At 35.0% G+C, this 25439-nt stretch overlaps 1 protein-coding gene across 1 annotated transcript in view; it reads left to right on the top strand.

The window, feature by feature from the left end:
• The window catches only part of TTN (titin), a 244271-nt gene that overhangs the window by 94860 nt on the left and 123972 nt on the right, over positions 1 to 25439 (top strand). Inside the window, exons 115-140 of the mRNA XM_082483816.1 lie at positions 60 to 140; positions 764 to 841; positions 1519 to 1596; positions 1810 to 1887; positions 2083 to 2166; positions 2482 to 2580; positions 3720 to 3797; positions 5174 to 5248; positions 5415 to 5489; positions 5740 to 5823; positions 6077 to 6139; positions 6475 to 6552; positions 6773 to 6850; positions 7804 to 7887; positions 8267 to 8347; positions 10124 to 10207; positions 10407 to 10742; positions 14685 to 14768; positions 15974 to 16057; positions 16419 to 16496; positions 16713 to 16796; positions 17023 to 17106; positions 17346 to 17681; positions 18332 to 18421; positions 19423 to 19506; positions 25227 to 25307. Of these exons, the coding sequence (XP_082339942.1) occupies positions 60 to 140; positions 764 to 841; positions 1519 to 1596; positions 1810 to 1887; positions 2083 to 2166; positions 2482 to 2580; positions 3720 to 3797; positions 5174 to 5248; positions 5415 to 5489; positions 5740 to 5823; positions 6077 to 6139; positions 6475 to 6552; positions 6773 to 6850; positions 7804 to 7887; positions 8267 to 8347; positions 10124 to 10207; positions 10407 to 10742; positions 14685 to 14768; positions 15974 to 16057; positions 16419 to 16496; positions 16713 to 16796; positions 17023 to 17106; positions 17346 to 17681; positions 18332 to 18421; positions 19423 to 19506; positions 25227 to 25307 (2619 nt within the window). The remainder of the gene's footprint in view (positions 1 to 59; positions 141 to 763; positions 842 to 1518; positions 1597 to 1809; positions 1888 to 2082; positions 2167 to 2481; positions 2581 to 3719; positions 3798 to 5173; positions 5249 to 5414; positions 5490 to 5739; positions 5824 to 6076; positions 6140 to 6474; positions 6553 to 6772; positions 6851 to 7803; positions 7888 to 8266; positions 8348 to 10123; positions 10208 to 10406; positions 10743 to 14684; positions 14769 to 15973; positions 16058 to 16418; positions 16497 to 16712; positions 16797 to 17022; positions 17107 to 17345; positions 17682 to 18331; positions 18422 to 19422; positions 19507 to 25226; positions 25308 to 25439) is intronic.

The raw sequence follows: 25439 nt of genomic DNA, 5'->3' as shown, positions 1-25439 counted from the left end.
AGTAGCCTACTGCAATATTTTTACTGTCTCTTAATTGTTCACCACCTATCTCTTTAAAGTGCCTGAGACACCAAAGAGGCATGTTCCAGAAGAAAGAAAACCCGTTCCTGTCCCTAAAAAAGAAGCTCCACCAGCTAAAGGTATTTCTACTGCCCTAGTGAAAAAAAAAAAAAACCAAACCAAACCAAAACAAAACAAAACAAAAAACCCCAAAACAAAAAAAAGCCACACCAAAACAAAACAAAAAGAACCCAAATTGTTTTTCAGTATATTATTTTTCATGTTTTCTTGACTATATTTGTGAATTTACTCTCTATGTGACTCTGGTTTCGCATTATCTTCATATGCATTATTTGATTTTGCATTATCTCCATTATCTCCACACTTTCACTTTTTCATTTGTGTTGTAACTTAGCTTACAGCTTGCACTTGTCTTAATTTGGCCCTTCTCTTTCCTAACAATCTCGGACTTGTTGTTTGTATTTAGGTTGTGTGGCTTTGTAGACAAGGGTAGGGTGTTTTTACTTCAATAGAGTGCCGTTAAAGGTGATAGTGCAGAAATGTAACATTGGGATTTTACACTTTATCATAGTGTCTCTCCTATATAGTCCACTGTATGTCCAAAAGGTTGAACATTGTATTGTGTTGCAGTGCTCAGCTCCTTGTCCAGACACTATATTCTATAAAACAATCTTGGATTACTGAAATCTGGAAAAATGGTCCAAAAACTAAAGCTCTCTCACTTTTACAATGTTTTCCAAAGTGCCTGAAGTCCCTAAGAAACCTGTTCCAGAAAAGAAAGTTGCTGTTGCTAAAAAGGAAGTGGCTCCCCCAGCAAAAGGTACAGCATCTTTTGAATGTGGGCTTTAACCAGTCCTGTACTATTGTGCTATTTTTCTAACTACTATTCACTTCTCAATATAAGCATATGATAAATACAGTCGTCATGTGTTTTGTTGTGTTGTAAGTCTGTTTTCATCTATAACAAACTCAAAAGCCTTAGAAAGTTTACTTAAACAAATTTTAATACCTTTAAAGTTCCTGAAGTGCCTAAAAAACCTGTGCCTGAAGAAAAAGTACTTCCCAAAGAAGAACCTCCACATCCCAAAGGTATACTTAGTGATGGTCTGTACGTGTACCTGTTGAATATCTTTTAAATTTTGTTTCTTTGTTTGTTAGCCTGTATGTAAACATGCTTGTGTTAGACATTGAATTTTTATGTATCATTCTCTGTGCATATGTAACAGTTTTTAAGGCCAGATAACATACTTGAGCAGTTCTTTCTTCATTTAAGAAATCAGTCTTAAAGCACTTGATAGGCTTCCAGAGACTGGTCTGATTTTTTTTTTTTTTTTTTTGCAAATATATGTTGCTCGTCTCGTACTTTTTTATGTTAAGTGTATGAATGTTATGTGGTGTGTCTTGATATTCTTATAAATAGATTAATGAAATTCTATAATAATCCAATAAATCTTTGAAATATAGAATTCAGTTATCTTACATTTTATCTTTTTTAAGTGCCAGAGGTGCCTAAGAGACCTCCTCCAGAGAAAAAAATTGCTGTTCCAAAAAAAGAGGAAGCTCCACCACCTAAAGGTACACATAAATAAATAACATTCTTTTCTTGTTATCTTAATCATCTTCTTTATTTTGGTTCTGATTGTTAAGTCAATCTGGTTTTAGTGGTACTTCAGTTACATTAGCTATGTATCTTTTGTGTCATTTTTGTGGATATCTGTGCTATAGATGCAGTCTTAAAACACCTGTAATTTTAGTTACTTAATATTATTATAATTCCTATCTTTGAAGTGCCAGAAGTACCCAAGAAACCAGCTCCAGAAGAAAAAATACCACATGTTCCTAAAGTAGAAGCTCCACCTGCAAAAGGTACAATATTGTTCTCTGTAATATCATTTATTGTAGTCTTTAGAACATCACGTTTGTCTCAGCTTGCTCAGCTGTTGTGTTTTGTAAGCAGAATATGTCCATGTGTAACCTCTTTGAATGATACATTTCTGTTACATGATGCTTTTGCCAGTTTTGCACTTTATAGGTCCTAAAACGAAATACTTTTTTTTTAAGTGCCTGCAGCTCCTAAGAAACCTGTCCCTAAAGAAAAAGTATCTCCTGCTGTTCCTAAAAAAGTTGAGGCTCCTCCAGCTAAAGGTATGCTTTCCAGTAGAATGAAAGAATTTGCCTTTTCTCAGCTTCTGCTTATGCGTTCTGTACTGTATCAGTCATTGATTTGTGCTTCTTCTGTGAATTCTGCTGTTCTGATTTAGTGACAATGAATCATCACTGTATGTTGTACGTCTTGTGCAGTATTTACAAAAATATTATTTCTAAATATTGAATCTCTGTTACGTGTTATGTGTTCAGTACCTTTAAGCAATTCTTTGGAAACTTAGATTTAGCATTTTGCAACATTGCTTTCACAATGGAATTAGGAAAGCATACATTTAATATTATTATCTTTCAAAGTGCCTGAAGTGCAGAAGAAAGCCACTTTTGAAGAAAGAGTACTTATTACAGAAGAAAAAATATCTGTTGCCATTCCAGAGGAAATCTCACCACCTGAAGGTACACAATAAACAGACAATAGTGAGAAGCTTGTGCTTTATCTACAAGTCTGTTGTTCTAAGACCAAGATCAAAATACACAAGAATTGCGTGTTTGTTGTCTTGTACGAGTTTTGTGTTGAACATTTTACAGACGTGCAGGCAGTTAAGAGCCTCCTGGGTGTCCTGAGTGCCAGGATCCCACCCGGTTGACATGAATGGAATCTCTGCCACTGAGTACAATGATCTTTGGATCAGGCTCTCATGAAATCAGAAAAAGAAGTATGGAGGTATCATGTTGAGACTAGACCCCACTAGTTAGGACTGTAACCATCCATTTTGTCATACTCCCTATTAAGGTCTCTGTATCCCTGCAGATAGCAATACTATTTCTCTCTGCATTGCTAGCATCTCACCAGCTCTTTTAGTTCACTTTCTCATACTCAGGGAAGGTTGAGATTGGTCATTTTAATTTAATATAATTCCACAGGATATCTGCTTCAAGATAGCTGAAATCAACACTTTAACCATGTTTATATCCCATTAATAACTAGCCAGACAAGAAAATTACATATTCTATTAAAAAGCATAAATGAGTTTTTAAAAGCAGATATGGAATTTATCTATCTAAAATATGAATGTGCAAATATATTTTCGTACAGACACGTGCAGTGTTAATTTCTGTTTGTCTCCTGCAAAATAACCTTTTACCCCAGAACAAGTTGTTTTCCCTGATACAGTCACATTTATAGGTGTGCATATGCCAGACTTTCCTTAATTTGGACGTACACTTCTCATCTTATTCCTGTCCTTCTTACTTTCATGTAGCTGGATCAAGGGCCGACCTCTAATTCTTTGGCTGTTGTTTTCCCCCGGCTCAGCTGTTGTGATAGGGAAGTCTGGGGAGCTGAGGCATTCTGATGGACTGACAGTTAACCAGTGAAGGATATTTGAGAGATACAACAGCACACAATAGGGTACATGGGGCATGGACAAAACACATCATTTAGAGAAAATCATACATATATGTGTGCACAACATTTTCTGTATTGTATGCATATCTGTCATTGTCATATAGAACTTCTAAGAATTGGTCTTCATCTTCTCCTTCTCCCTCCATCCATCCACCAAAAATACTAAAACTAATAATTTTCTTTAAAGAACCAACAGTTGAAGAATGGTCTGAAGAAGAAATGGAGGAAGTGTCTATTTCCATTCACAGAGAAGAAATTTCTGAAGGTATGACCACAATTCAGGAATACTGGGTATCGTGGCTTAAACTGAGCCAGCAACTAAGAACACACAGCCACTCACTCATTCACTCCCCACACCCCTGGTAGGATAGGGAGAAGAGAGAGAAAAGGAAGGGGGGAAAAAACCTCATGGGTTGAGATAAAGACAGTTTAATAGAACAGAAACAGAAGAAGAAAAAAGAAAAGATAAAAGAATATACAAAATAAAGTGATACGACACAAGTTGCCCTCACTACCTGATGATCAATTGCCCAGCACATCCTGCGCAGGGATTGCTGATTCCTGCCCCCTGGCCAGCCCCATTTATATACTGAGCATGACATCTATGGAATGGAATATTCCTTTGTCCTGTCCTGTCTATGCTTCTTAGCTTCTATGGGAAGCTGAAAAAGTCCTTGACTAACGTAAACATCACTTAGCAACAACTAAACCAATATGTGTTATCAAGATTATTCTCATACTAAACCCAGAACACAGCAGCTACTAGAAAAAAAAAAAAAAATTAACTGTATCCCAGCTGAAACCAGGACATGTGGCAAAAGCAAAAAGTAATTTTTGTTTTGTACCAAAAATAGTGTGGATTAATATCTACTCTATTCATACATAAAAATTTACTACCATATAAATGTTTCATATCTTATAAACTTTAATGCTAAGAATGCCTACAATTTCTATTACTTGCTTTTGAAAAGTGTAGTAGCTAATCCTGTTTTGATACAGTGAAAATGATGAGATATCTCTTGGATACTGAGAATTATCAGCCCTTCTTCTTTTTAACAAAAATTCTCTGTTGGACGTTCTTCTTCCACCAGGTTGCCTGGATGAAGTAAAGGTCCTTCAGAATATCATAGTGCACTCTGGTTCCTCAGAATATTTCACTGTAAAATAAGTAAATTTTTTCCACCTGTAAGTTTATTGGTGGTAACATAATACTGTGAAGGATAGTAAAATACACTGATTGACTCAATTTCCATAAAAAGTGACACCATAAGAGGTATTTTCAAGGGGTAGCTTTGGTCAAGGAATTTTTTTGGTAGTTGGGAGAAAGGCTTTCTCAAAGTGAACGAATTCCAACATTAGTGAACTAGTGGACAGAGGAATGGAAAGTGCTGATCTGGTACTTCAAATGCTGACCATTTTCAAATTCCACAGAAATACAATCTCAGTTCCATCTAAGTTGCTTGGAGTTTTTCCATTGGTTTCAGAGGGAGCAGGATGGCTTGCTTTTGTAATACCTGAGGTGTCTATTAGTAAAGCACACTGCTTATTCTTGTCTTACAAACATTTTATTGCTTACCACGGCCATAAAGACAGCAATAGATATTAAATACTTACGTATTTTTATCTTCTACTCTTTTTAAGTGACTGAAGAAGAGTCTTACTACATAGAGGAGAGGGTAACTGTTCCTAAAAGAGAGGAAGCCCCACCCGCTAAAGGTATACATTCTTTTCTATTACAAAATACTGGTTGTTTCCTCTTTCTGAGCATTATGTTGCCACTATATGTTTATGTCCATTTGTGTTTTCTTGTATTAAGGAAATGCATGCACATGATAGTGATACTACTCCTCTTTCTAAAACTATATATTGTAATCTTTTAAAGTGCCTGAGAAGCATAGGAGAGTTGCCCCTGAACAAAAAGTTCCAGCTGCCCCTAAGGAAGCTCCAGGAGTTAAAGGTATAAACCATGCCTTCATCTGGGGGACTTATCTTCAAGGGGATTATGTTTGTCTTACAGTTTTGTTTGTACATGTTGACACGGCAGTGTCTGCTTCCAGTGGTGAATGGTTGTCTCCTATTCCATCTTGTACCGTGAAATGTATTGTTTGTGTTAATTCAATAAAACACATTGTGATGTAGCAAATTACAACTTTTACACCTTGACATTATTTCTCATCTTTCTTTTCATCTTACTCATTTTTCTAAAGTTCCTGAAGTTCATAAGAAAGCAGTTCCTAAAGAGAAAGTACCTGTCCCTGTGCCTAAAAAAATGGAGGCTCCACCAGCAAGAGGTATATCAGTGGTTTGTTCCTGTTGCAAGAAATGCCTCTTTTGCTGCATTCTGTCTTTGACACATATGCATGTTGATAAAACATGTATCTCATATATCAAACTTCTTCAACATTAAACATGTACTTATGTCTGTTTGTCTACAATGTGGCCTGTGGTCTGTGTCGTCTTGATAAGATTTATGTGTTATTTCATCTTTTATCTTATGCCTGTTGGTGAAATCAAATTTTCTGAAGTTGCACAATCTTTTTTAAGAACCTGCAGAAGAACGGGTGCCCACTTTTGAGATAGAAGTTGAAGAACCACCATCAACCAAAGGTAAACAAACTGAGAATATTATTATCTTGGAGACGTTTTTGTTTGGCCTTGCAGTATTTGTGGGGGTTTTTTGTACATTTGTACATTTTTGTAAATTTGTACATTTTTGTTTATTAGTATCTGTAACCTCTGTCTGGATCTCCCTTTCTTTTGACAATTTACTCATCTTTGTGCTATGGCTTTAAAGTACACTCTTCTGCAATGTCTCATTTTTGTTTTGAAGTTTACTTAGCATTTTCTTTTTAAAAAAATCAGATTAAGTAGAAAAAACATGTATGTCTTCACATGCATTTCAAATATTGCAATTAAATATTCTTACACGTATTATTTTTAAGTGACTGCAGTGCACAGGAAAATTATCACAGAAGAAAAAGTTGCAGTTGCTAAAAAAGAGGAGGCTCCACCAAAAAGAGGTATATAATTTTTCAGAGCTACACAAGAGAAGTCTGATTTCAGAATACTGATTTATATTAATTATGTCTGTCTAACACAAGCTGTAATGTTCACTGTTGCTGTCTTTTTTTATTGACTTGAAATGTGGTTTGTCATCTGATTATGTTCATAAACTGTGATTAATTCAAAATCTTTTAAAGTAAACTTTTTCTTTATTTTTTTTTTTAAATAAATGCCAAGCAGTTCCCAAGAAGCCTGTGCCAGAAGAAAAAGTGCCTGTTCCAATTTCACGGAAAGTGGCAGCTCCACCAGCTAAAGGTACAGAAGCTGTTCTGAAAGTAGAGAAGGCTTCTAAATATCAGATGTCCGTGTGCATCATACTCACCATCTGCCTTGTTAATCAAATCCCAGTCTGTCCTGACTTGATTATAAATGAAAAGGACCTTTGTCTCCTCCCCTGCAAAAGAATGCAGAAAGCAACCGAGAACAGTCACACACCTGCATTCCTGGCATTTTCTAGCCACTATTTAACTTCATTGATCACTCTGGCTGCTTAAGAGCTTTGCAAAGCTGAGTGAAGACATTTACTCAGTGAAGAAGTTAAATAAATATGAACACATTTAGAGAAAATCTCTCAATGTTTTATAACATTGTCAATGTTCAGTGAAGGGTTTCAAACTTACAAATATGTCCTCCATTTCTGTGATTTTCTTGTGTTTGAAAAGTGATTTTGTTATGCATCCTTTATGTGTGGTGTTCTGTAGTTTAATTACATTGCTGAAGAGCCTAAAGGCAAATTGTTTACATCTTACCTTCATCTCAATCATTCCATCTTACTCCATAATGTGTGAATATGCTCTTTGCTTTTTTATGTGTTTTGGTCTATATTTCTAATATTATATGTATCATTTTAGTAGGTATTATTTTAATTTTTAACTATATTTCTGCTGTTAACAAAATTGCACAATGTTTCAAGGTGTCTAATTTATGTGGGGAATTTGGTCCTTGAACTCCCCAAACTAGTAGTCTTCGAAACACTTAATGCATGTCTAGCTACTATGCATTGAAGCTTCAGCTGTTCATTTTCTCTATTAATATAAATGTCTTTAAGTTTGTATGTCTGATGTGATTGTTGTGTTTATTGTAGGTGTCTGCTATGTAAATGTGTACTATTTCCCCTTAATTGTTTGTCCATAATTCTTTCCTATGAACTTCAGGAAGTGTGTGATTTCTTTTAGAATTGAGTATTCTTACAATTCCTATCTTTAAAGTAACAGAAGCACCAAAGAAAATTGCCAGCGAAGAAAGAGTATCCATTGTTGTTCCAAAAAGAAAAGTATCTCCACCACCAGAAGGTACTTCAGCCCATGGATTAATCTATGAACAGAATCTCCTCATGCAACACCACCAGAGGTTCAAGCCTGCTGGTCTGGGACCTTTCTTGAAGCCCTAATATTAGAATCATAGAATCAGATATGTTGGAAAAGACCCTTAAGATGAGCAAGTCCAACTGTTAACTTAACACTACCAAGTCCACCATTATGTTCCACCATTGTCCCATGGGAGCCTTGGGTCTTTGAGAAACACCAGAGATGTATTTTTCCCAATTACTCTGGGTATGGGAGGTGTCAGGAAATAATAACTAGTTTTCTAGGAAAGTCCAAATGGGATATTTATTATTGTACGTGATATTGCACCAGAGAAAAATATTAACATTAGACTCTGTCTTTGAAGTACCAACAGAAGAAGAACACTGGGCTATGTCAGAGGAGGTATCCATTTCTCTTCACACAGAAAAGGAGATTTCATACACAGGTATGAATGAAATAAAAAGATTGTATGTCCAAATTTACATCTTGTCATCTACTAAAAAAACAACAAAAACAACCAACCAAACAAAAACCCAACAAAACACAATTTAATGTTCTGTGCAGATTGCCAGTTTAACATCTAAGTCTGAAGATCAAAGAAAAAAACTTTACCTCTGCTCTTATCTGCCTGGCTGAGACACTTAGCATAATCCCTATATATTGGCCAGCTCAAGGGCTTTGAATAAAGTCCACAGCTTTGAAAGAAAATTCATTGCTCTATCACTTTTGGAGGCAATCTATTGATTTGTGAAAAAAAAAGAGCCAGAGGATGCCTCATACTTAGTACTTTCAGATCTGCTGCTGTTGATAAACAGCATTATCATATACATATCATGAAAGATTAATACAATCACATCAGAGTGAGGTTAAATTATCTATTTAGTCTCTCTGTTGGAGAATGATGGGGGACAGACAGATCACGAGTCCTAAGAGAAAGATGGAAGAGGATCTTTGGCTGGCATTCTGTAAGGCAGGGGTAATATGCCAGCTGGTCTGAAAAAACAGGGGTCAAAGCAGAAGGACACTAAATGCAACAGATCTCTCATGGGATACCAAATAGAGGTGTTGAAGCTAGGACAAAAGAAGCCAAAGGAACCTGAGATTCTTGGCAAGGGCACTCATGCACAATGCCGGTTTTGTTATCATATCAACCAAAGTTACCAGTTCCAATCAGTTTTAGTTTAAGATTTCAAATGCAGATGTACCTGGCACTTACAATTAAATGTCAAGCAGGGCTCTGCCAGAAAATATTTAAAGAGTTGGTTAGCCTTCACGTTGCCCCAAAAATAACACCCACTTAGCAAGCATCGAGACTTTTTGCATCCACTCATCTATGCTTACTGTAGCTTGTCATGAAGGAAGCATGTAGAAATTCTCAAATCTGTCACTGACAGAATGGATTCCATCTCTTAAGAAGATCAAAAAAGGTCTCCAATCAGTTATATTGGTCAAAAGTTTCCCAAGACACCTGCCTCAGAATACAAGACCCATGGACTGCTGTTCTGAAAAAGAAAAATATGCTGCTTAAACATAGCATGCATTCTTTCCTGAATAAATCTTAAAACCCAAACATATTCACACCTTAATCTTTTGGGAATTTTCCTACTCTTATAGGGAAAGGCTCCTTGCCATGCCTGAACAAACAAGCCACTTTGTAAAGCAATCAACAGAAGATGAAAAATACCTCTTCACTGAGCAATTAATCCTTTTGCCTTTAATTAGACCAGAGCTCTTATCCATTGTCAGTAGCTCACAAAGTTTTTCTCTGTGTGCTCCCTCATCTTCATCTAGAGTTTCCTATGCAAATCTTTTGTTAGCAGTGATTGAGGACTCTTGATCTATTACTGAGTAGTGCAAAGTGTCACTGCTGTGAAGAGGGGCTGCCACAGAGGATAGTGGGATTTAGTGATTTTGTAATTGGTTGAATATGGATTTTGAGTTCCACTCACTAGCAAGCTTAACTTCACTGCTGGCAGCAGGGGATGAAGTGGGAGTCACATCAGTTGCTTATATTGGGATCTTGAAATCTTCATTGTTACTTGATTGAATAGCAGCCTAATGGCTTCCATAATTACACGTCCAGTGTCAATAAGAACACTTTTCTTTTACATATCAGCCATGTATTCGTAAGATATCTTTTTGTGTTTCTTGTCAAGAATATCTTTGCTTTCAAACAACACTTTTAAAATTTCTTAAATGTAAATGTACTGTATCTTTCAAGTGCCTGATGTACCAGAGAGGGCTATCATAGAAGAAAGAGCACCAATTTATCCTCCTAAAAAAATGGCAAGACCACCAGCTAAAGGTATACTGGATAGAGTATTAAAATACAGTATAAATGTTTGTTGTGTCTTGTATGTTCCACGTACAGTGAATATTTATTTGTTTTCTATGGAATGTTCTTCCTTTGGTTTAATTCTTATTTGACAATGCCTTGTGATCCTTATTACTAGGAAAATCTATGTGCTAAATTTTAAGATTCTTTTAATTGATATCTTTTTAAGTGCCTGAAGTACGCAAGACAGTTGTCCGAAAAGAAAAAGTGTATGTTGAAGTTCCTCAGTATGAAGAGGAAGAAGAGGTTCCAAAATATGAAGAGGAAGAAGCCACCAGATATGAGAAGGAAGTAATCCATTACAAGGAGGAAGTCCACCGTTATGAAGAAGTTAGTCACTATGAGGAGGAAGTTCCTCAGTATGAAGAAGTTCCTCAATATGAAGAGGAAGAAGTCACCCATTATGAAGAAGAAGCTGCTTATTATGAAGAGGAAGTTCCTGAATATGAGGAGGAAGAGTCGGAAGTTCCCCAGTATGAAGAGGAGGCTCCCCCGCCAGTTAGAGGTATACTTTAATTTTAGGATTTGTGTGAGAAAACATAGTATCTTTTCATTCTGTTTATGTACCAAAGTCTGTTTTAATATGTTCCAGTGTGCTTTACAGTGTGTCTTTTTTTCAAGATGTTTAATGATTAGTATATAGTGTAGAAAACATGAGATGGCTGTATGTCTACTCTTTACTACTACCTCTAGAAATGTAAATGTTCCATGTCATACATGTTCTTTCCTCTTTCAAATGAAGTCTGTATAACCCACTAAGAAAATTTAACTGAAATTTCTTTCATCCTCATCTGGGGCCCAATTTTGCTATCAGACTGTGCTTGAAATACTTAGGAACATTTATGAGAATTCTGCAACCGCAGACAAAAAAATATGTTTATCTAGAAAATAGGTAGGGAATTTGAAAACAGGTGATTTAGGAATACAAGTCACATAGAATTCCTCTCAGAAATCTTTGGAAATCCTATAGTTGTTGTTTATTTATTTCTTGAAGGGAACAACATATTTTCATGGAAAGCAAAGATATAAAAGTTCTGCTAAATACTCTGAGGTTTAGGTGTTTTCCTTTCCATAATTTTTATGGTACTGGTGTAAATTGTTCAACATTGTCAGTAGTGGATGAACATCCTATTCACTACTTGGAGAGGACAACTAGGTCACACCAAGATCTTGGTAATAAAGCCTTTCTACATCATAATATAAAGATATAGACTAACTATATCTGGTTTTCCAAAATTACATTATCATCTAAGAGTCCTTAAAAATGTATATTTTCCAGCCCTGATTCAAATCATTCCATAGTGCCTCTTCCCCAAAAAGAAGTCCAGAATTCCTTTTGACTACTTAATGAATGCCAAAATTATATTTAACACTTTTCGCACTAGAATTTTGACATATTGATTAGCACATTTTTCCAAGTAAAGAAAAGGCCAGGCTGTACACTGCAAAAGCCAGGTTAGTCCTGAACAGAAAGACTAGGGTTAGTTAAAATTTCCTTTGACTCCGTCATGGTAGTTAAGTTTAGTTCATAGGTGCTCCAAACTTTCTTCAGTATGCTCAGAGCCAGTGGGATTACCTTTGCCTCACTGCAGTTAAAGGGAAAATACATTGATTTCAGCAGAGTCAGGATTTTTTTTTTTTTCATCTAAGTAAACAACTCATAAACATTGCTATTACCCAACAAATTGTGGTATAAACCGCTGGGTACTTACGATGTGTCTATAGTTCTGTGTTTGAAGTAAATCAATTTATAAACTTGATGTGCCTGCTTTTTACACGTAGAAAGCACCTGGAAATTTCTGAAGAATAAAATGTAATCAGCAATATTTATTCAATAAATATACAAAATGGGCTTATTCAACGTGATCAGATGCAACCTATTACATGCCTGAGAAGCATTAGGATCATAGCTCTAGGGAAAAATAAGGAGAAATACTAAACTCACTAAATATCCAATACAGCAATTAAGTATTTTTTATTACAACGTTTGTTAGAAATGTCAAAAAATTGGAGGAAAAAATAAAATTGTATTTTTGTAAGTTTCCTCACCCATGACATTTCTTAATCTTCTTTAATAGCTGGTTCTAAAAAGTCAAACTCTTTCTTAACTCAATCTTTTGATCAGCAAATAAGCCCTTGAAGTTACAAATATTTTTGCTGACAGCCTCAATGGCTGAGCAGGGAGAATGGACTTAATAGCAGTTAATATAATCTGTTCACTATTTTATTTTGCCTTAATTATCAAACCGTGCTAAATCATAGATGTGTGTTTGGGGTACATATTTGTGATGCTTGCTTGCAATTGTGTTCCTGTTGTTTTAGAAGTAAATACCTAAAACATTAATGGTATCTTTTAAGTACCTGAGGTTCCCAAGAAGCCCATTCCAGAGGAAAAAATACCTATTCCGAAGAAAAAAGAAGCTCCTCCAGCGAAAGGTATATATCATCTCTTTATGTTAGCAGACATCCTCTGAATATGTAATTCACAGTACTTTTCAGATGCCATACTTGATCATTACTTTCTTCTGTTCTTTTTGGAGGGGGTTCTTCATATGAAATGTTTGTGCTGCTGTCTTTTTTGTTTTATTTCTGGTTTGTGGATTATTTTTTTCTGCTTGTGGATTATTTTTTAACTAAAATAATGTTTTTGAAGTGCCTGAGATGCCAAAGAAACCTGTACCTGAAAAGAAAATCCAAGTGCCGAAGAAGGAAGCTCCCCCAGCAAAAGGTATATGAACTTGTAATTAGCTGTGATCAGAAAGGTCTTCTAGACTTCATTTATCTTTTCGCTTGTGTTAAACACCAGGATAGTAAAAGGATTGTTGTTTTTAAGAGCTCTGGTCCTTTGTGTTTCTGTTCAATTGTTTAGTGTCACTGGCTGTATGTCATCATGTTTTAGATTCTTATGCCAAGCTCAATTTACAATATCTTACTAAGTTCCAGAAGTGCCGAAGAAACCTGTGCCAGAAGAGAAGGTTCCTGTTGCTGTACCAAAAAAGAAGGAAGTTCCACCAGTCAAAGGTATATCAGCTCTTGACTGAATACACTAAAATACATGTTTTAAAAATCAGTCTTTGTTCACCTTCCCTCTTTAATGTAACATAAAGTCAAGAGTGTTTTCTGTTCTTGACAATTCTTCTTTGTCATTCCACTTTATTGATTCATAACATTGTTCTTTACCTTATGGTTCAAAAATGAAATTCTTAAACACAATAATATCTTTAAAGTGCCTGAAGTACCAAAGAAACCTGTGCCAGAAGAGAAGGTACCTGTCCCAGTGCCTAAAAAAGTGGAAGAGCCTCCACCAGCCAAAGGTATACCAGTTTCTGGTTCAACTGCGTAATTCTAGTTTTCTTTCTTCAACTTTAGAAGAATGCAAGTAAAAATCCCATTCCCCGTCCTAGTGTGTTTGATACTGAACCACTCACTGACATCTGTTTGATCAGGACACTGTATTGTGGCCATTTCTGTTAGTCATGCGTGCTATGCTTATTCTACACTTTGAAAATTTCTATGTTTGTCTTGTATCATCTCTGTCTTTTGGACCTTATATATAAATTATTTAAAACTACTTGCTGATTCAAACACAGATAATTCAAAAGATAAACAATGTACCAAACCAGCTAGACTTCCCCCTTAGCTTTGCTACACCAATTTCTAATGCTGTAGTCTCTCTGTTTGTAAGTTAACATCTATGCATAAATCTGTGGATACAATCAATGTTATCTTTCACACACACATATAAATTTTACCATCTTTCTGTTGTTATCTTAATATCAGTTACACAGTTATCATTTTATTATGTTTTATGTTACATTGAAAATTAATTTCTTAAACAAAAATGTCTTTAAAGTTCCTGAAGTGCCCAAGAAAGTTCCAGAAAAGAAAGTACCTGTCCCTGCACATAAAAAGCCAGAACCTCCAGCGGCCAAAGGTATCTCTCATTATCTCAACTGAACATGTGGATGATGTTTCTTGTTTCTGTATGTTCGTTGTTAGGATTCAACTGAAGTATTGTAACAGTTTGTGACAAATGTGCTTGCTAATTCATACTCTGTAGCTTCTGTGTAAGTTGTCCCTCAGTTTCTGATGCTGTGTCTAAGTTTTCTACCATTAAATACTATCTTTGAAGTGCCAGAAATACCAAGGCCTCCCCCTGAAGAGGTACCTCTTTTTGTTCCTGAAGAAGAGGAGGAAGAGGAAGCTGTTCCGGAGATACCAGCAAAAGGTACACCATTCCTTCTTGAAAATTATCAGAGCGCTTTCTGCAGTTCATTAAAAGATCTTCACCTCTATTGGTTCTTTTAAGCTGGATGCGTACCTTAATTATTCTTCTGAGGGGAGTTTTCCTCATCTTACTGGTCTTTGTGTCTTTGTTCCGTGTTTTTTGTAGTTTTGATGTTCTAAATGTAATTGTCATTTTCTTATCAAAACAATATCTTTAAAGTGCCAGAGGTGCCCAAGAGACCTGTCCCAGAAGAAAAAGTACCTGTTGCAGTTCCTAAAGTAAAGAAAATTCCACCAGCTAAAGGTATATCCATTGTGGAGTATGCAGATAATTCCTTTGCCTTACCTTTTCATATTTCAATGGGATCTTATTTTAAAAATCAGTTCATACTCATGTGAAGTCAGATCCTTGGTTCTACCACCCTGCTGCTCCCCTGCAGTGAGCAGTGCCAGGTCTCAGGCAGGACTTGATTGTCTATATTGTTACTGACTTCAGTGAGCTGAGAATCAGGCTTGGAATGATCTACTCGTTTTCCATTTTATGTGCTTGCTGTGAATTAAATAATTCATTGTGATATCATTATTCAGAACTAATGTTTAAATTAATTTAAATTTTGTTTAAGCAAAATACCTGGAATAATATTTTATGGGCCTTTACCTGGAAATTCTTCAATTCAGGGAGATCATTCTGACATGTACCTTGACAATATGCTAAAATTTCAAGCCTTTTAGCTGAACATATATAAAAATAAAATCAAATCACAACTGACCATACAAATAACCCAAAGATATACCCTAAATATGAAATTCAAAGTGGAGGCAGACTATTGCAGGGACCACGTTTTGATGCTGAGCAAATTCTACTTCAGCAGCTCAATTTTTAGAAAAAAAAATTGAAAAGCAGATACTAAAGATTTCTATGTAAAAAGTTAGATGCTAGTAATCTTGTACAACCTCTTGTGTGTAGCATATCCTGCTAATATTTTCTGTTGGCAACAATGCTGTGTCATTAAGAATTGGGCAAAAGAGATAATCTGCATATAATCCTTATAACCCAATTACAATTTGCTGTTTTCAGGGACTGAAAAATAACTAATAGAGTTTTCCTTATTTTTATTCCCATTGTTACTTTAAAATTGGTGTCCTTGTGTTTTATGTTACGAATTTTTCTTTGTGATGTTGTGAAAGTAAAGTTCTTAAAATAATATTTTTTAAGTGCCTGAGGTAGCAAAGAAAGTTGTGCCTGAAGAAAAGGTTCGCATTTTTGTTCCTGAGGAAGAAGAAGAAGAAATTATTCCAGAGAAAACTATACCAGCAAAAGGTACACAATCTTTTCTTGCAAGTTACTCATATGATCTTTTGGGTTCATTAAAATTCATCTTTATTTCTTGTTCTATGTAAATCTTAATGATCTTTTGGGGGAGCTTGTGATCTTGCTTCATGTTTTTTCATGTTTTTAGTGTTCTGAAAGTAATTTTAAACTGTGTTTGCAAAATAATATCTTTAAAGAGCCAGAGATTCCTAAGAAACCTGTCCCAAAAGAAAAAATTCCTGTACCCACTCCTGAGAAACAGGAGCTTCCTCCAGTAAAAGGTACATAAATTAATACCTAGGAAAACAACGTGTTGTTATTCTCATTCGGTGTCTCTATTTTTTAAATTTTGTTTGTTATTTATGTTAGTTTTTTGTCCCTGCTGTCTTTCTGTATTGATGTCTCAGAGTGCCTGTCACATTCCTAGCAAAAAATAAGCTCGGAAATGATTTGACTTGTTCCAGAAGTCTGCCTATGGATATAAAGTGTCTTTTGTTTTTATTTCTGTTTAATCTTTAAAACATTTAAAATATATTCTGCAGATCAGTTCTTCTTTGATTATGTCTGTCTGTATATGTTTTCTGTTGTCTTTCTCATACTACTGGCGGATGACATTCTTAAAATAAAATAATGTCTTTAAAGTGCCTGAGATGCCCAAGAAACCTGTTCCTGAAGAGAAAGAACCAGTTCCTAAAAAGGTGCCAGCTCCACCAGCCAAAGGTATTACAGTTTGCAAATGCTCTTATCATCAATACATTACATTCTTCATACAAGTTGAGCTTAGAAGAGACATTTTAGTATGTCTGTCCTGTATTATATTTGTCACTATACTATTTGTTTGTTTGTAAGTTTCTGTTCTGCTGTTTGTAAGCTTCTGGGTTTGTGTCTACTTAAAATTGTGCAAAAGATCACTGAAGTTAGGTCCTATCTTTAAAGTACCCAAGATGCCTAAGAAGGTTGTTCCTGCAGAGAAGGTATCCGTTGCCCCCCCTGAAAAAGTGGAGGTTCCAGCTGCAAAAGGTATACGTACTCCTGATTATAAACACTTATGCTAAAAATACTCTTCACCTTCTTCTTTCTAACTTTTGTCTTTGTTGTATGAGATTTCTGCTTGAATTTATGTTAAAACTCTTCATTATCAATGTTCACAATGTAGAACTGTAGAGTTCTGCTTCTTGTGCTTTTTTACTTATACTGCTTTAAGATGTTTTTTTAAAATTCCTAAAAGAAATCCATATCTTTAAAGTCCCTGAGGTGCATAAAAGAGCTGTTGCAGAGGAGAAAGTGCCAGCTGTTGTGCCCAAACCCAAAGAACCAACGCCGACTAAAGGTACAGATATATTTCTTCTTATTCCTTTCTTATTCTGAAAATATTCGTTTTTTCTCCTCATTCCTAAAATCTTTTATAATATATATACTGTTTTAGGAGCATGTTCTTATATTTTAATGTAACTTATGCTTGTGGTTATCATGTACATTTTCTGTTCTATGTGGATCACCTTGACTAACTGTAAAAAAAGAAAAAGATTAAATAATTGTAAGGTAGTAACAATAATACTATTTCTGAAGTGCCTGAAGTATCCAAGAAACTCATCCGGAAAGAAAAAGTCCCTGCTCCTGCTCCTGCAGTGGAGAAGTATGCATATACATATGAAGAGTATGAGAAGTATGAGACATACGAAAGTATTGAAGAATTTGAAGAGGTTCAGGAAACTGAAGAAATTGAGGCGTATGAGGAACCTGAAGAACCTGAGAGATATAAGGAGATTCAGGAACAGGAATATGAAGAGGAAGCTGAGGAGAAAGAAGATGTCTATGAAAAGTATGAGTTTAAGGAGAAGGAAGAGATCTATGAGAAATATGAGGAGGTATACGAGGAGGCTTACGAAATCCAACCAGCTATAGGTACAAGTCATGATTCTTTACGCTTATAGTTTGTTGAGTTCTCAGCTGCTGCTTAAGCTTCCTTTGGGTGTTTATATTTTTCCCCATTGGTAGCCCTGTGTGTCTTTTGCTGGTAATGATAAAGCCAAAGACTGTTTCTTTCCTGATCCTTCCTAAGGAATTCTTCCCTTCAGAGTGGAATGGGAGTATTCCCCCTCTGACTGCCCAAGAGTGCGCTAGCGTAGATATGACATAAGCAAAGTAAATGATAATTTTCTGAGGAAGTTCAGCTTCAGCCTGAATTAAATATTTCTGATCAATATTTGTTTCTTTTGCCCAGTTTAGCTCCTGTGAGTTAGAGATGTTAAAACTCATGTAGGACCTTCCTTCTCATCATTTAAATTTATGATCATGGGATCCCTCATGCCAAACAGAAAGTGCATCTAAAATGTAGCAGAAAGATGTATGCTGATATTCCTTAGCTTTAGAACTCTGAGATTCCTTTAGAACTCTGAGATAAGTGGCTGTTCAGTTGTCTCTGCATAAATGATGAGAAGGTTCCTCTACAAATGAGTGATCGCTCTGCTTGCTTGTATCTCTTGTCTTCTTGTCTTTGTATGTTGTAACTCCTCATAAATAACTTAAAATCCATAATGATATATTTTTTAAAGTGCCTGAGGTACCTAAGGTGCCTAAAAGACCTCTGCCAGAAGAAAAAGTACCTGTTCCTGTTCCTAAAAAAGAAGCTCCACCAGCTAGAGGTATATCAGCTACTAAACAAATTTAAAAACACAGCCTTCTGCCTGAGTCTCTGAATACCCAAATCCAGTGATTTATCTATTCTGATTTGATTGCTAGACCATTAACTTTCATTTTCAGTACAGTCAAAGACAGGGATTAAGTTACTAAAAAAATATTTCTTTAACAAATCAAAACGGAGACAAATTACTTTCTGAGGACAAAGGAAATGCAGGCAGGACCTTCGAGATTTCATTTTTGCTGTCACGATATTAGTGACATTTTGTAGTTAATCATTGAAAACAAGCAGCTGAAGCAAATAATAAAAGTCTGTTGAGCTACAGTGCCATATCAGTGAAACTCTAGTTTCCTACAGAATCCTAAAAAAGTAGGACCTTCATCAAGCTAATGATGTGCTGGAGTGCATATGCTCTTAATAGGTGTTCTCTGTATCAGGCTTTACAAAAGATAAGTGTCATGAATAGCAGTTGTCAGTGGATACTAGAAGAGTTTCTGTACTAGTCTTTCTATTCAGAGCACTTAATTTGCCAGAAATTCATTTTATGCTAACTTTTATAGTTGTTTCTAGTATGAACTATCAGAACGAAAACAGTGGGAAAGGTGCTGTTCGTTTGGGTTTTTTTGGTTTGTTTTGGTTTTTTTTTTTTTCACAAAGACTTGGAGTTAGTTGAAATTAAAACCTTACCATATTCTCAGCTGGCATTAATTAGAGGTGATAGTTCATGAAATCTAATTGTTAAGGCTTATCGCAGTCAAAAATTCACCCAACAAGAGCAGTGTTTTTCTTTCAGTGAATAGTGAAGACTCTAGCTGTGTCAATCCAAGCCAAATAGTCCAGATGGGTGGCCTGCAAGGTCACCACTCAATAGCAATTGAGGATACTGTATTTTGTATTTTCCTAAATTATCTGACTCTTTGAATTGTTTGCTTTTTGTTTAACTTCTATTCTTACATAATATTCATACTGCAAAAGATCTTAAAAAAACTACCAATGTCTTTAAAGTGCCAGCGGTGCCGAAGAAACCTGTTCCAAAAGAAAAAGGACTACCTGCTGTTCCTAAAAAGGAAATTACTCCACCAGCTAAAGGTATACTTCCTCTGCATTGTCCTCATGAATCATGAAGTCTGATTCAGTCTTTTGTCTTCATTATTTGTTGAAAAATATGTGTATATGTTTTATGTCCCCACAGTGGTTTTTTTTTCAACTGTTTGTGATTGAGTCTTTTTTTGTCTGTTTGTTTCAAGTCATTTGTTGAAAATATGTGAGAATCACTTTAAAAAATGTGCTCTGTCATTCAGCTCCATATGAAAGTAGTTCAGGAAGAAAGAATATTTTTGTTTCTTCTAAAAAGGGAGGACGTTCCACAATCCAAATGCATAGCCATCTTTCAAGAATATTTTTTTAATATTATTCTTCTGTCTAATCTTCATAACATAGATGTTCTTTCAGGAAGCGTTTAATCCTTTGTTGTTTCACGCATCTTCCTTCTTAGATTTGCTCTTATTCTTTCTAACTTCTTCCAATTAACTTTGAAAGCCCTAAAAGTAAATTATATCTTAAAGGGCAAGCTGTTTTAAAAAGAATTGTCCCTGAAGAAAAGAAACCTACGCATACACCTGAAATAGAAGTTCCACCAATGAAAGGTAAAGGAACCTTTGATATGACATTTTATGGAAAGGAAATATTTGTGTTGTTTTTTGCAACTAACACCTTCTAAAATGATCCTCACGCTCTTTACACCATGGCAGGGTATCTAGTCTTTCAGTGCAGATTCAGCTCTTAGTGATCAGTTGAAAACTCTGAGGAAAACATTTCAGATATGTACTATACATGTGCTGATCAGTAAATACATTTATTTATGAATGAAAACATGCTGAGGAGATATCACTACTTCCACTACCAGTATGTAAACCTTCAGTGCTTTTATATTTGTAATATAGTTGTGAATTTAGTTTAAACTGGGATTTTGAAGCCAATACAATGCTGTTGATACTGGTGAAGTAATAGGGCACATATCAGAAGGAAAAGCATGATGATACAGTGAGAAAAGCAAATGGCTTACGCTCTTTGAGAGCAGAAACTATAAATTTCTTCATATAATTAAATGTTCCAGCAAGACATTTCTAGAATTGTATAATATTTTATTCTTGAAAAGGTACAGTATTTGGGACCTCAAAAGAACTTAGTTTTCTGGGTTTATTTCTGTTTGGGATTTTAAAAGTTGAGAATTATTTTGAGGTTACTAAAAGAAAGCTAATGTCTTTGAAGTTCCTGAGTTTCATAAGAGAGCTGTCCTTGAAGAGAAAGTACCCACCATTATTCCCAGAGAAGAGGAGCCTCCTTTATATGAAGGTACATCAATGACATATTTACCAAGCAGTAAATTGCAGAGAATATATCAATTCATCCTCTAGATTGTTCTGTAAAATATGAGACATTTTAAATTAATTTTTTTAATTATTTAAAAGTAATTTCCATCCATGTTTTTAAGACCCTCTCTCCTCCCAAATCTATTTATAGCTTCGTGTTTCTAAAATGTTCTTTTCCCCTCTATTCATGGGAGAAAGAAACATAAATAAGAGAGAAACTAAGTTTCTGATCCAGGAAAGCACTTTAGCCACATTGGACCAAAGAAATGAAGTTAAGTAGACACTGGTTTAACAGCTATCCTGAGTAAGACTTAATTAATTTTTGATCTGGCATATAGAGAGTTAACGCCAGATGAGGACATGTGAAATTCAATTACAATTTCTATCTAATACACAGAACTAGGGAACAAGAAAATAAAATGAAATATTTCTGTAAACTTGTATTTTACTAATTGGGAATGGTCACTTCTAGCAATAGTAGGTAAATGATCAGGCTGAAATGAGATATAGAAATAATTTATGTTCAAACAGCTCCTTGTCCATATACGTCTGCATTTTTTTGCATTATAAGTTGTCCCTCTAATCTTGTCTTGTAAATAATATTAAAGTATGTAAAATAAACTAATATCTTTAAAGAGCCGGAAGTTTACAGAGAAGTTCCAACAGAAGAAAAAGTCCCTGTTATTATGCCTAGTGAACCAGAAGCTCCAGCAGCTAAAGGTACACAAACTATTCAAGCAATCTCTAAAGCAATACGTTCCCTCCAAAGTAGTTGTTCATCATTCCATCTGTGTGGTGATCTGCTATTTAACGTGCTCATTCTAACGTTTCCTTAGATGCTATGTGTCTGTCATTGCTTCTTTGTTACTTACATTTTGTATATTATAATGTTCTTAAAAAAATTAATATCTTTGAAGTACCTGCAGTGTCAAAGAAAACTGTCCCACTGAAGAAAATACCTGCTGCTGTACCTACAGAAATAGCTCCTCCAGCTAAAGGTACATGACCTCCAAATGTATTTTCTCTAGCCTCTTTCAAAAGTGAGGTACCAAGTGAGAAACCCAACATGCTTGTTTTTCTAGAATAACATGACCAGGTGCTATATAGTTTTTTTCCATTTGATCTCTTGTTGAAAGAGTAAATTTGCTCTGTTTGTTTTTATCTTAGAAAGAGAGCATCCATACAGGGAGATCAGCAATTAAAAACATAATCATTTTGCAACCGTCTACAAAGAATGCCAAAAATATTTCAGCATCTTTCTTCATGTTAAACTAATGAACAACTATTAAGACATAAAAATTCGTCATTCAGAAAAAAGATGCAAGGAACATTTTCTATAAGTTCTTCTTTTAGTCTTGTGCTAGCAGTTGCTCAAACAGATCAATACATTCTGCATCGAGAATTTAACATTTAAAATGACAAAATTAGACAAATACAAAGAAATTTACTAGATAGAAAGTTCATAGCAGGGCCAGGGAATAGCCATATATTTTTTGATTTCTTGTCTCATGTTCTATTTCCCAAAATACTTTCTCTGATGATATATTAAAAATAGAAAAAAAAAAAAATTCTGTTAGAAGCTTTTTTGCAGAAGAGCTCTTTTCATCCAGGTCAGGGGCTTTAATAAAGTCAAGATTAAGGTAAGACTTCAAATAAGGACAAAATATAAAGCCACAAAATTTTTTTTTCATAGAAACACAGTTTTGTAATAAAATTCCAATGCTGAAGAACCCAATATTTGAGTATAGTATAGTATCAGATATTTGAAACATAATTTTTAGTTAATTGCACTGGAACTTTGGCTTGTTTATCTAGGTAATTTTGAAATTTAAAAAAAAAAAAAAAAACAAAACACCCTTTAAATTGCCAAAATTCCTGAAGATTGTTTAATAAGTAAACAAAACAAAACAAAACAAGCAAACAAAAAAACCCTAACTACTATCTTTTCAGAGAAGGGCAAATTCAGACCTGTAAGTACTGGGAGTTAGAAAAACAGTGAACTCCAGAGAGGGAAGTTGTTGAGTTCTATTCACAGGTTAATACTGTCTCTTTTCATATTGTGCTAGTAGAATTTTTTATTGTTTTATAAAACTGTACTACTTATTTCCTAATGCAAATTTCTAAAATAAACCAATATTTTTAAGTTCCTGAAGTACCAAAGCAAGCTGTCCGCAAAGAAAAAATACCTCCTGCTCTACCTAAAGAAGAAGCTCCATACCTTAAAGGTACAACAAATTTTGAGTAGGATTTGAAAGATAAAAGATATGTTTTCATATATAAATCTTTCACTTTTTTTGAGAACATTCTGTCTACCATAAACTAGAGTTTAGTTAGCAGCTTTAGTTAGCTGCAACAGTATAAAATTAATTAAAAAACTATTAACAATTATGTCACCTGTAGCTGTTCTTAAGAGGAAAATTAGCTTCATGTGCAAAAGAGACAATTTCAGGGGCCCTGTTACTTGGATCAGTCTGAGGGGAAAAAAAATAAAGCAGAAAAAGTGACTGAGCTTAGATAGACAGGGCCTAACTCTTTGCACTCAAGAAGTAGCTCAGTTTACAACAAATCACACATCTTTCTTCTGGCAAGCTGCAGAGGTCAGATCAGGGTAGAATAGGAGATTTTTTTCTTCCCTTGTTTGAAAGAATCCTCATTTTAAGGTTAGATATAAAATAGATCTGTGTGTCTTGAGATGAGCTTGAATATTTGATTGTATTTTTTTATCTTATCATTGTGTTCTGAAGAATTCTAAGTTAATTTAAGTATTTAAACTAATATCTTTCAAGTACATGAAGTTTATGAGGAGGTGCACATAGAAGAAGAAATTTCTACTGTTCATAGAAAAGAGGAGGCTCCAGCACCTAGAGGTATCTATCTTCTTCATCATCTCTTCCTGCAATTTTCCAAGTCATGAACTCCAGGAAAATTAAATTATTCATGTTCATAGTTTAGTTCTTGTTCAACGTAACTAATATTTGTGTTTAGTCTTTTAGTACCTTACTTATATTACAAATGGGATCTTTTATGACTTGTCTTTCTATTCTATATAAATTCTTAAAACAAACTAATATCTTTAAAGTGCCCACAGTCGTTAAGAAAGCTGTGCCAGAAGAAAAAGTGCCTATTGCTGTGCCTAAAAAAACAGAACCTACTCCTGTGCCTAAAAGACCAGAATCTCCACCATCTAAAGGTACTTTGATAGCCTGACAGAACCGAGGTCTTTTGTTGACAATGTCTTTTCTGTTTCTTATCATGGTCCAGTTGTGTCAGATTAGTGGCATTTATGTCGTATATGTCATTTTTCCTGTTTCTCAACTTGTCTTTAAGTCATAAAATTAAAATCAGTAAATATCTTTCAAGTGCCTGAATTGCCCAAGACAACTATTCCTGAAGAGAAACCTGTCCCTCTGCCTAAAAAGCCAGAAGCTCCACCAGCCAAAGGTATAGGTCAACATATCCTTTCCTCCTCCTTTTTCTTCAAGTTTCTTCTGTCCTTTGTTTTATTGTTGTTAATCATTAAAAATTATTTGAGTTTGTCAGTTTTTTCTCCCCAAGAGTAATCCATTGAGATGGCACAGAAACTGTATTAGAAACTAGTCAAGGGGACTAAAAATAAGGAAAACTCTAGCTGAGTCAATATGTAGTGAGATTTACAGAACAAATATTTTCACTTCATGGGTGTTTATAGGTACTGTAAACAGTCTCAGAAATTCTATTGATACTCAAGCAAGAAGTACATACACTTCCTCTTTCACTTTGCTGATGTTAAACTTAGGGGTCAATTGATTTAATTTTGACTGGAAATAGCATTAGGCACAGAAACCAGTTGTTACAATTCATTCAGGTATTTTAGAAGTCTGTCTGAACTAGCAGTTTGTGTGGCATGTCACCACTGCATGACAAAAGATCCCCAGCAAAGTCGCTTCAAACTGTTATTTGCCAGAGGGTTAGAATCACGGAGACTTTTCAGAACATGTAACTGTCGTCAGAGTGTCATTATACATCTACTTGTTTTGTCTTATTTCTCTGTATTGCATGTTTAATTTTTGTAATTCTTGGAAGTACACTAATATCTTTAAAGTGTCCAAGGTACCTAGGACATCTGTCTCAGAAGAGAAAGTAGATGTTGCTGTGCCTAAAAAGCCAAAAGTAACACCACCTAAAGCTTATATGTCAATAACGGTGACTCTCTGAGGAGATTTCTCTTTCTCTTGGGCAATGGGTTTTATAGTAAAAGAAAAAATTACCCTTTATTTCTCATTTATAAAAAATCCCAGTAGTATGTACAGTATACAACATTTTTTGCATGACATCTCTTTTTATATCCGATCTTACATTTCATTCCAATACACTTCTTTGGAAACTCTTTCTTCTTAATAATTTACATATTTTAAAATGCCTTAAATATAACAAAACTGAATGCTGTTTTCTTTAAAGTGCCAGAGGTGCCCAAGAAAATTCCAGAAGAGAAAGTACCCGTTGCTGTGCCTAGAAAAGTGGAACCACCACCAGCCAAAGGTATGTTGCACTACAGATAAATAAAATTTGGAAGAGAAAAAAAACTCTGCCTTAATCGTGCAGATTAGGTTTTTGATAGTTTTTTGTGTAGTCCTGTTACTTTTATTTTCTGTGCCCACAGTTCCATATATA

The sequence above is a fragment of the Vanellus vanellus genome, assembly GCF_965231255.1.
Source record: "Vanellus vanellus genome assembly, chromosome: 5".
Classification (NCBI taxonomy): domain Eukaryota; kingdom Metazoa; phylum Chordata; class Aves; order Charadriiformes; family Charadriidae; genus Vanellus; species Vanellus vanellus.
The sequence above is the reverse complement of the archived record's forward strand: the minus strand, read 5'-3'. Positions and strand labels throughout refer to the sequence as shown.